We start from the raw sequence: 10161 nt of genomic DNA, 5'->3' as shown, positions 1-10161 counted from the left end.
TATATATATATATATATATATATATATATATATATATATATATATATATATATATATATATATAAAGACATATGTTTATCCATAAAGAAATAAGAGTTTAGAGACTTTTAAATTAAAAAATTATGTTATATTCATTGAATTAAATTTATTTTCACATTTTAACATTTTTATTAATATTTTAATTCAATGAAAAAGTATGAAATATTTATTTATTAATTTAAATATATTTTCGGAACTTTTTATTTTTTAAATATTTTGATGGACGTTTTCCTTAAATTTTGTTCAGTACATGCAAGAGTGCTAAGTTTTCGTCTCTTTCCCGCGCGTGGTTTCTGGAAGTTCCGCCAAACCTTGGATTTGGTTCTGCTGTCTGGCTTCGATTCATGAAACTGTCGTCCTTTAGGGCTCAAACGAGTTCATACTTGAGCCACGCGGCTCTTTTCTTCCAATGCACCAATGCTCGAATCTCCAATCACCGGCATGTGCAACGATCATTCGCATTTAGGGTTTTGTTGAGGCTCGCTTCAATTCATCTTTCTGGAGAGGTACGCCTTCTCCTCCGACAACTTCGTTGAATTTAAGTTTAGTGGTGTTGGACTCTGATTTATGCCCATTTTTAGGTAAATTCAGCTAATTGAGGTCTTTTCGCAAGAATCACTAATTGGTATTTTTCTCCTTTCTGAAGGATGTTGACTTGAAAAGTAAATAATGGGCCTGTCAACTGCTACTTCTGCCGTTTCCGAGGCCATTAAACTCTGCGTATTTGATTCAAGGAGAGGACAACAGGAGGGTCAAGAGCTGGATAAGATATTGTTTTTCTATCCAGCCGATTTACCCTTTACAAAACAATTGTATATTATTGGGCTCAGTGAAGGACTCATCACATTTACAAGGTCAGTATAATTTTTTCCCCCTTTTTTCAATAGGTAACCACCGTGCAGAAACATTTGAAGAGTAGATATAAGAAATAAGAATGACAGAAATTGCTCATTTAACATCGGGAACTGGTTGTGAAATAATCGAATAAACATTTTCTCTAATAAAAATTCTTGCTTTGTTTATATTGTTAATCTGTCACATTTTTGCAACTTTTTAATTTTGTTGTTTTCAATTTTATTTGTACTCGTATGTTGTAATATATGTATAAAAGACAAACGAACCTATTATTCACGCATATTTTTCTTTTGGGTTGAAAATAATCCTCACCAAACAAGGTCCTTGTGCACTCCTCCAGTTACGTTCTTTAGTAAAATATTTAGAGAGTTACTCAGGCCTGCTTCTATTGTGGTTTTCATGAGATAACAATGTAAAACCTAGTCGAACTGAGTTATGTTTAAAGATTCCTTAAATATATTTACATTTTCTTGTTTGTTGTTGGTAGCTAAATGAACAATGAAAACTTAATGCAGAACATTCTCCCCAGAGGCAGCTTGTGAGGTCATTGAAGCAGAGAAGCACTCTCATGTATTTTTTGAGGCGGAGCCAGATATATGGATGGTTTTGGTACAGTTTTGTTTGAAATCGTGTATCAGTAAATGGTTGTAGTATTATTTTGTTTGGGGATCGCATTCGTTTGGTCTCATATTTTATGTTTATTATCCATGCAAACTTCGATGGAAACATTTTGATCTGGTTCAATAATTTCTTTACACATTACTTCTAATCGTCGACTACTTTATTTTGGTTTTTTTTCCTCCTTTCTTTACTGCTAATATTACTTGTTAAATGTCCTCGTTTTTACAAAATAACCAGTGTTTTATCCTAGAATTCAGATTTACTTTCAGCCTCGTGGCATTAGAGTTTTGTTGATAATACTTCTTGATTATTTATGGTGACATCTCTGTTTGTTTTGACATATATTCAAATGAAACGTTCACATTTTACTCTAGGCTTCTTAGGGTTAAAGGAAGTTCAATATGGTAGAATTAAAGACTTACCACTTATCAAGTTTCTTTTTGAGAAAAAAAAAATGTACCTTACCCTTTTTCTTTGGTCTCTTTTATTTCAACCATGAATGTAGTTGCAAATGACCTGTGCACAGTTTCCAGTCATGCTTGGTAGTTCTCTAAAAAGAACATTCTCAAGCTTTATTTTCTCTGTTTTTCTAACGAGTTATCTATGCTGGGGTAGGTAGTGGAGAAAAACAAGGAGGTACTAGCAACTTGGCGGATGGATGCATTGCAGAAGCTTCTGAAGGAAATTCACTCTCTTTTTCTAATGTTTCACGGTCCTATAAGGTTGTTACTTGAGAAAGAACCCACTGGAGAAGTTTCCAGATCACATTTGTATTCCTTCATCATGGATTATTTGAGTGGTAAGTCATTTACAGCCACTTTTCATCTAAATTACCTTTTCATGAAGTCAAGTATATGTTACCGTTGTTTCAAAACATTGCATTATAAGTTACTAAATGTCAGCATGTCAAAAGCGGTCTCCATTGGATAGGTGCTGCTGTGGTAATATTGACGTTGCTGAATGTCAGATTGAGATTGAAGTTGCTGTATCTCATGCCTAACTCCTTGCTTCTCTTTCGATGCAGATTTTCTTGTTGGGAAGAAATTGCAGTTACCATCATTTGTTGACTGTTTAAAGGAACGTGGAACTGTACATATGCTGACCATAGGGCGGGATGCTGCCATTGAAGTTCAGGTTTGTCCTTGTAAAGAACTTCAAGTACTTGTATGCGTGTCATGCACTTAATTATTATTATTATTCCCCTCCCCCCTGTTTTCTCTTTTTATTAAGAAACAACGAATATACCGATTCTCTGTTTTTTCACTAACAAGAAACAGAGATAGTGTATATTAATACTCAGGAGGAAGAAACAAGAGCAGAGTCTCCCAATCATTAATAATCTTTAGGAGGCTGTAGTTGAAAAAGAATTTCTTGCGGTTGGAGCACCAATGAGATGATATATGTGGTACATTGTTACAAAAAATCCCTCCAAAACCACCTCGTCTTCAAAAGTCCAATTATTTCACTTTGAGTCGTAGAGCTTTAAGGCTTTAGATCAATCTGTTTTAATTCCTCTGAAACCACCACAATGTTTGCTGTACATTGTTAAAAAGGAAGGAGCGCTCATGAGAGATCTACATTGTGCCTTTCCTTGGGTTACTTTTGGGATCCTTTTATGCTATTTCAGTTAGAGTTGTAGAGCTTTAAGTCTTGATATCAATCTGTCTTTAAATCTAAATATGAATTGTTGACATTGAATTTGAATTTTAATAACTGTCAACTTAACGTTATGGAGAAACTATTTGGTTTCAATGCTACCCTGATTCGTCAGGAAAAAAGAAAGTAGCTTAGAGTTGGAGCTTCGTTGGCATTTTTATTTTTGTTCATCGGAGTTAATTGCATTATATACCTTTGTGCAGGCACTTGTTAGAACACTTGATTCTTGCATTGAAAACGCATCATGCCGCTCTCTGATTTTATTTCAGGACTTACTGGTGTCTACATCGCTTTCTCCTGTATGGTTTGATCTCTGAGTATTTAATGTTCATCATAACTTATTGTACTATTAAATTTTAATATTATAAAACCTGAATCACTTGGGGATGCTAAAGTCCTAATACATATCCATAACTGAATTTTATTTTGAAATATAATATAGATCATTCAAAATTTTAAAGCCATTTCAACCTCTTTTTCAGGAGGATACTACAAATTTATTTTCATATGCTGTTCTGAGGTTAACTCCAAGTGTCTTATCTTCTAGCGCAAGTTCTTGGTCCTATTTACTTAGAGGAAATACTGTTTCTCATGTCACCCAACATGGAGGAAATGTTGGTAATCGTGTCATACGACCCTTGCAGCATGGAAAATGGTCAAAAGGAAAGAATGGTTTTCTAGAAACTGATATTTGGGGTATGGAGGCAAGTGGCCGGGTCAATTCTACCCCAAAAATCTGGCCTTTTCAAACAGAGAAGCAAATGTACTTGTATGTACATCATCATAAAAGTCTGACACTGATTCTTCTTGTTCCTGCTTCATCAATACCTAATGGGGAACAAGGCATTTCAATCATCAGGCAGTACTTTCTTGAAAATGTTAGCTTCCCATCTCTTTTAATTGATTTTATTATTTTACTACCATTTTTTTTCCCTAAATGATTCTCTCCCTATGTGGATATAGTTGTTGCTTGTGAAATGGTGATTTATGCCAAAGCAGTACATGTTGGACAGATTGAAAGGGAAGAATTAGAACAGTACAAGGACAAGAGGAGAGGAAATATTATTTATTTACATTGGGAGAAGAGTGTAAAAAATTGGACAATAAATAGAGTTTAGAGGAAGAGAGGAGTACAGGGAGAAAATATAGGGTTCCAATATTTATTGATTCTCAATTATCATCTCGATTTTGTCGTTTATTGGAGTCTGAACCAAGTTAAGGAAACTTAGAAGAATAAAATTTACCGAAATAAATGTAAAAACGTAGTCAGCATCGTGATAGGTAACACTGCCTTAATAACATTGCCTTAATATTCTATTTGACTACTCTTGCTAATCTCTTGAATATCTATCTAAACTGATTTATGAATCTTCTGTTTGAATTCCTTCCACTCATTGGATGCATTTCTTGCTATCTTCTAGGCTTCCCTGAAGATCATGACAGTTGAAGAAAAATTGTCAAAAGGCTGGGGTGGGGAAAATGCTTATCATGTTGGTGGGTATCGTTATTTACTGATAGATGGTGATAGACAAATATCCAGGGCTTCACCTCCAGGAAAAGTCACCACCCTCACAAAGGAATCTTTACTTGCCATGAGCAAACTCAGAGAAAAGATTGATCTGGAGAAGAGTCGAGCAAAACAGGATGGTGTTGTTGAGGAAAAGGAGGTGGAAGTAACCATTAGAGCAAAGAACAATGCATGGGTTATTTCTCGAATCACAAGACGGAAAGAGCTTTATATGGTTCTGGAGAAAGCCAACGAAACTGTACTCTATGCCTCTGATATGGTGGAGAAATTCAGCAACAGGTATTGTTTTATGTTCGATTTTAATTTTAATTATCTAACGTGGATGTCTAAAATACATGACATTATGTATGATGAATGATACTAGTAGTCAACTACCATGGATTTATATTCGGGTTAAAAAGGACATGTATACAATAAAGAAGTTAGAGGAGATGGGTTTGGTTACCTACCTAGGTTTTAATATTACGAGTTACCTTAACAACCAAATGTATTAGGAATGTAGAATAAGACAATCGAGTCATGAGAATAGTTGAAGTCATTTTCTATTGATTGACGGATGATGAAAGGGCCCTTATTTTACTAAGAGAAATGGAATATGTCATAAGATGGATGAAAAATACTGGAGCCACCCCTAAGGCAAACGAGCTTGGTCAGAACATTGCAAAGAGAGTAGTTACATAAAAGTTTACTTGGCCTATGTCAAGAAGCTGCACAAAGAGGATTTTTGCCAAAAAAATGAAAAATCTCTGTCTTTGCCTACAAACTGAGAAGTTATTTTGTATTTGGGCTCTACAGGTACTGCAATGGAGCATTCTCCTTGGATTAGAGGCACGTGCTTCCAGTGTCGTGTATACGAACCTGTACACGAAGAGCAGAGGTTAGAGGGATGTGCGGAGTTCCTAGTTTTTTCTGCTTCGTAATTGTAATCTCCCTTTCTGTAAATTCCTATTAACAATAAGATGAATCCTCTCTCATTTTCTGTAGAGAAGAGGGAAAATGTGAAATGGACATCGGCCTTCAATCATGGAGAGAAAGAACAGCTAAGTTAAAAGCATGCATTTTGTCCAATTCATTTAAAACTCGAGTTTCTTCCTTTTTGGTGAACTTTCTAAAGAAAATTGTATATTTCTTTTAATACTAAAAAAGTTATGAAGGATCGGCAAGTGTTTCTCAGTTACAGTTTTGAACTTAAGCTTTGAAAGATCTAAACAAAAAAAATTTAAAAATGTAATTTAAAGTTTAGGAAATAAAAATTTATATGACTTATTACAACATTTTTTTTAGTTTATAGACTTATTATACACAAAATTAAATTTTTTCTATAAGTTTATGGTCTAAGTTCGTAATTCAACCATTATTTTCGGTTTGGATATTGTATTCCCTTGGAAAGGTGACTTGGCTGTGCTAGTCACTTGATTGAGGATAATAAAAGTCAGTTTTTCTAATTTGAATTTTAATTTTTCGTATGCTTAGGTGACCACCCATTATGGTATTTTGCGATGTGCCAATTTTGAAGTTGCATGAGGTTCATGACTCAGGTGATGTGTGATCGTACATTTTTTCAGTAACATTTTGGATTTTATGTTTCATTTTCTGAGTATCTAGTTGCTATAGTCTACAAAATATAGATATGATCTTTAGTGTTGAAAGCCTTATACCAAAATATAGGAATGAATACATAAATCTATATTTATCATTTTTCAAGCAAAAGTTTTAACTAATAACTTAAAAATGACTAATTTAAAAAGCAATCAAAACATTACAAATATTCAAAGAATAAAGAAAAATGAACAAATCTCGCGTGAGATATGCGTACATGAGCACGCACATGCAAGAGAGAGAATGAACATCAAATAAATTTAATATCTAGTGATCATAACAAGAGGAATGTCTGCCAAGCTATACAGAAAAACATATGGCAAAGGCAGGCAAGAAGCAGTTGAGAAACCACTTCTTCAAAATTGATAATATATATATATATATATATATAGACTGTGTGTGCATTAAAATTGTAACAACGCCCACAAGATATAATGCTTGCAAGTTGAAACAAAGACATTACCTTGAGGTTATCACCAAGAAAAAGATGGCCGAAATTCCTAAACCTGTTTGAAATTCAATACTCTGCTCAAGACATTGAAATAGCAGCAGCAGCTTATCACCATAACTTCATAGCCAACCAATGGTTACTTGGTATGGATGGTGAAGACAAAAGAAACTTGTACTGATCTTTGAGATTTTAAATCCATGAAGAAACATAAACCCGCCAGAAAAACATATAATTCTTTTAATGGCCTTGCATCTTCGCCGGTGTTTCATATAGGATTTCTTGATCAGATGCCATAAGTTCCATAAGATTAACAGTATTTGATTTCTCGATATACGATTCATCCAACCTTGGTTGCAACCCGAAATTTTCACCTTTCTCCATTTGTTTGATTAGAAGTTCGAAATCTTGCAGATTCTCTTCATGAGTTCGAGTATCAATTGTTTCCATATCCAGTTCATGGTCCTCATGGTCCATAGGCTCCCGTTCGTCGTCAACTTTTCTAACATTATCTGAATTACAAGAAACAGTGCTCGCTAAAAGAAGCTGCTCCCATGCGACATCCTGTACATCTGGTAGAACAAATTGGCTGTGATTGTCTAACTTTTCATCCATAAGTACTTTCATGAAGTCGGAATTAAGGAAAAAGTCCTTCATTCCATCAGGGAATGGATCAGATTCTTGTTGTTTCCCCAGACCCGACACTGGTGGAAGTAGAGGTGCTGGCAGTTCATCTATTGGACGTTGATACCTGACTATCAAACCATTTGAAGGTACTTGATTATCATCTGGAATTTGTTCTAACATATTGCCAGCATCAGCCATGCGCCAATTCTTCTCTTTTGGTTGAAGAAACTGAACCAAAAATCCAGGGCTTTGCACTGCCATTACTAAGAATGATAGCATCTGCTGTTGATTCTTTTCCATACCTTGAAGGCGGTCTCTCAATAGGAGCATCTTGCTCTCTGAAGTTTCCTGCTGCTGCCTAAGTTTAACCAATTCCTGCATTACACCATTTTTGTCTATTTTAAGATTCTCAACTTCCTTCCACAGCCCTGTATAATCATGTAGTTCACCTTGTCCCTCAGAATTGTCTTGGGGCTGTGACGCTCTACGCTGATCTGTGCCCTGTATGTTTTTCCTTCGGTAGATGTTCTTCAACAGATGTTTTTGTCCTTTAACGAATCCATCAGTTGCAAATTCCCAGCAATCTGTCTCAATTTTCCGAAAACCCTGAAATATAAGACGCCATTTGTTATATAACTAAGATGTGACACTCAAAACTAAATGGAGAAAATGTAGTTATTTCTCCTCTAGTTTGCCATTATGTTGAACATTTTTTCCCTTTTCCACAAGGACCTAAAAGTAAAAACATGCATTACAAACTACAACTAACTAGCTTGACTGAAAAGATTTCTCAATGAATAATAGCATCAGAACAAAACACCCATTCTAAAAAATAAACAAATAAATAAATAAGAGAGAGAAGAAATAAATAGGAAAGAAAATGACACTTGGAGTCTATTTCTGCAGACTGATTATGACTTAATCAAGAGTCGATAAGAAGTATTTGTAGAGAATATACCAGAAAGGGGTAAGAGAAAAGGCAATAGACGAAGGAAATATTATTTAAGTAGGATAAAAAGTAAGATGTTTGTGAAATTTCTCCGTCACCCCAACCCCAACCCCAACCACTCAATGATCAACCTGCTCGGGGGGAATGAATTTAGAAGAATAAAAATTCACTTGTTTAAATGGTCTTCGAGGATTTTATCAGAAAACCTAAGCGCTGCATAAGGCATGCGTCCAAGTAGTGACAAGATAGAGCCATTTCTCTCTTCATCCCTATTTCAGAATGCCAAATACTAAAATCACATGTACGTTGGTGGGGCTAAATAGATCGTGTGGCAATGTTAGGATTTGGCAAACTTCAATGCTTTCTCTTCAGGCTCCTAATTCAAATTTGTTTTATAATTATTCTTCATTTCTGATTAACAAAACCTGATTAGTTCATTTCGCATGGCAAATGCCAAAATAGAACTTCTGATTAGTTTGGCTTTGTCTGGCAAGCCTTGGGGCTCATCCATGAACCAGCACCTAAGAGTGAAACACAAGAAGAATTTAAAAATTTATACTATGGGTAGTGCAACAAGTTTGGGATTCAGAAAATTCTCCTCAAGTGTTCAGCCAATCAATACAAGCAAAAGGATGATCTATCATATTTTGATGGCCACCATCACATAGAAGATTTTCTTGAATGTACACGCAGTAGAAAATTATTGCACGGGAATATGAACATACTAAAAGAAAAAAAGAGTTAAAATAGTTGCTCAGAAATTGTGGGTGGAGGGGACCAGCAGCCTAGTGAGCAATTTCAACTGAATAGAACTCATGAAGGAAGGAAAACCCATACACTTCTAGTTGAGGATGAAACATCAACTCAGAGCCAGGTTTCTTCCTCTACCAGAAAATTTGAATAAAAAAATTCTGAAATACCCTCAACGATATACCAAACATAATCAGACAGTAAATAGTATGTTGAAGAGTGGTTTTATCGAAGCGGTTCATTACATTAGCAACCCTGCAAGAATCCCTTAGGAATCACTTTAATCATCCTAGAAAATGAGCTTCTCTCAATGACTACAAACCTTGCCTAGTGACCCAACGCACAATGCCCTTTCTGTGGCTAAAGACAAAACAACTCGCTGAGCATTTATGACAATGGAAAAACCCCAATACGAAACTCCTGCCCAATGGTACTCCACCCAAATCCCCTTTTGACAATAGCCAACCTGAAGAATTAGAATATGATGATAACGAATTTGAAGAAGAGGAAGCTGGTAACTATGTCATGATGTATGGTGCAGCTCCTCTTATTAGGCCCTGAGCAAGCTGGTTCTAATAAATAGTATATGTTATTTGGCATTTACTAAAAAAAGGATTTGCAATGTTTTTGTTGATAACACAGTACTGAACGTGTTGTTGAAAAAGAAAGGGCTAAGGTTCCCCCTGTGTGGAGGCAAAATTCTCCTCTGAGCTTACCATTAACCAAAACAGAGTAATTAAGCGACCTAACATAATTTCAATCAAGTCCCCATCGAAGCCTTTTCCAAGTCAATCTTGAATATAACTCCTCCCAGTTTGTGAAATCTATAATCCTCAATTGCGCTATTACCAATTAGGGCAACTAGAAAGAAGATGAGTCCACGACAGAGCAACTTTCCCATTTAATCAGAACTCAAGAACAACAAATGACGACTGCATAAACAAGATAAGATATATCGCAAGTCTATTAGAATGAATACCAGAGAAGAAAAATCAGCAAGGCCACAAAAAAAAAAAAAAAAAAAAAAAAAAAAAAAAAAAAAAAAAAAAAAAAAAAAAAAAAAAAAAAAAAAAAAAAAAAAAAAAAAAA

General features: G+C 35.0%; 2 protein-coding genes across 6 annotated transcripts in view; one reads left to right on the top strand and one right to left on the bottom strand.

The window, feature by feature from the left end:
- Positions 1 to 271: 271 nt before the first annotated feature.
- Positions 272 to 5836, top strand: LOC111491049 (vacuolar fusion protein CCZ1 homolog B-like). Of its 3 annotated transcripts, XR_002719660.1 has the most exons (10): positions 272 to 545; positions 686 to 893; positions 1410 to 1503; positions 2131 to 2314; positions 2540 to 2649; positions 3375 to 3470; positions 3654 to 4049; positions 4593 to 4978; positions 5495 to 5576; positions 5684 to 5836. XR_002719660.1 is itself a non-coding variant. In XM_023139784.1 (9 exons), exons 2-9 carry the CDS (start codon positions 709 to 711, stop codon positions 5523 to 5525), a joined length of 1482 nt encoding a protein of 493 aa, XP_022995552.1. In that variant the 5' UTR covers positions 272 to 545; positions 686 to 708; the 3' UTR covers positions 5526 to 5753. The 3 variants fall into 3 exon arrangements, 2 of the variants coding, with proteins under 2 accessions (XP_022995552.1, XP_022995564.1); XM_023139784.1 differs by having other exon boundaries at positions 5495 to 5753; XM_023139796.1 differs by lacking the exons at positions 272 to 545; positions 686 to 893 and having other exon boundaries at positions 1464 to 1538; positions 5495 to 5753.
- Positions 5220 to 10161, bottom strand: part of LOC111491273 (heat stress transcription factor A-8-like) — a 5608-nt gene continuing 666 nt past the window's right edge. Inside the window, exons 2-3 of one of the 3 annotated variants that reach the window (XR_002719688.1) lie at positions 6762 to 7979; positions 5220 to 5557 (exon numbers count right to left, since the gene is read on the bottom strand). Coding sequence is in view for 2 of the 3 variants with exons in the window: in XM_023140124.1 (XP_022995892.1) it covers positions 6987 to 7979; positions 9789 to 9824 (1029 nt within the window). In the remaining variant the exon portion in view is untranslated. Of the gene's footprint in view, positions 5558 to 6534; positions 7980 to 9788; positions 10005 to 10161 lie in introns of those variants that run through there. The other 2 variants (XM_023140124.1, XM_023140111.1) reach the window with 2 other exon arrangements.

Source organism: Cucurbita maxima, unplaced genomic scaffold, assembly GCF_002738345.1.
Source record: "Cucurbita maxima cultivar Rimu unplaced genomic scaffold, Cmax_1.0 Cma_Scf00001, whole genome shotgun sequence".
In the NCBI taxonomy this organism is placed as follows: domain Eukaryota; kingdom Viridiplantae; phylum Streptophyta; class Magnoliopsida; order Cucurbitales; family Cucurbitaceae; genus Cucurbita; species Cucurbita maxima.
The sequence above is the reverse complement of the archived record's forward strand: the minus strand, read 5'-3'. Positions and strand labels throughout refer to the sequence as shown.

Bases quoted from the DNA above. Each gene is read 5' to 3' on its own strand.
- LOC111491049 (XM_023139784.1), top strand. From the start codon at position 709: ATGGGCCTGTCAACTGCTACTTCTGCCGTTTCCGAGGCCATTAAACTC. The intron at 3,471-3,653 runs GTATGGTTTGAT...CCTCTTTTTCAG, and splicing joins TGTCTACATCGCTTTCTCCT to GAGGATACTACAAATTTATT. The intron at 4,050-4,592 runs GTTAGCTTCCCA...GCTATCTTCTAG, and splicing joins GGCAGTACTTTCTTGAAAAT to GCTTCCCTGAAGATCATGAC.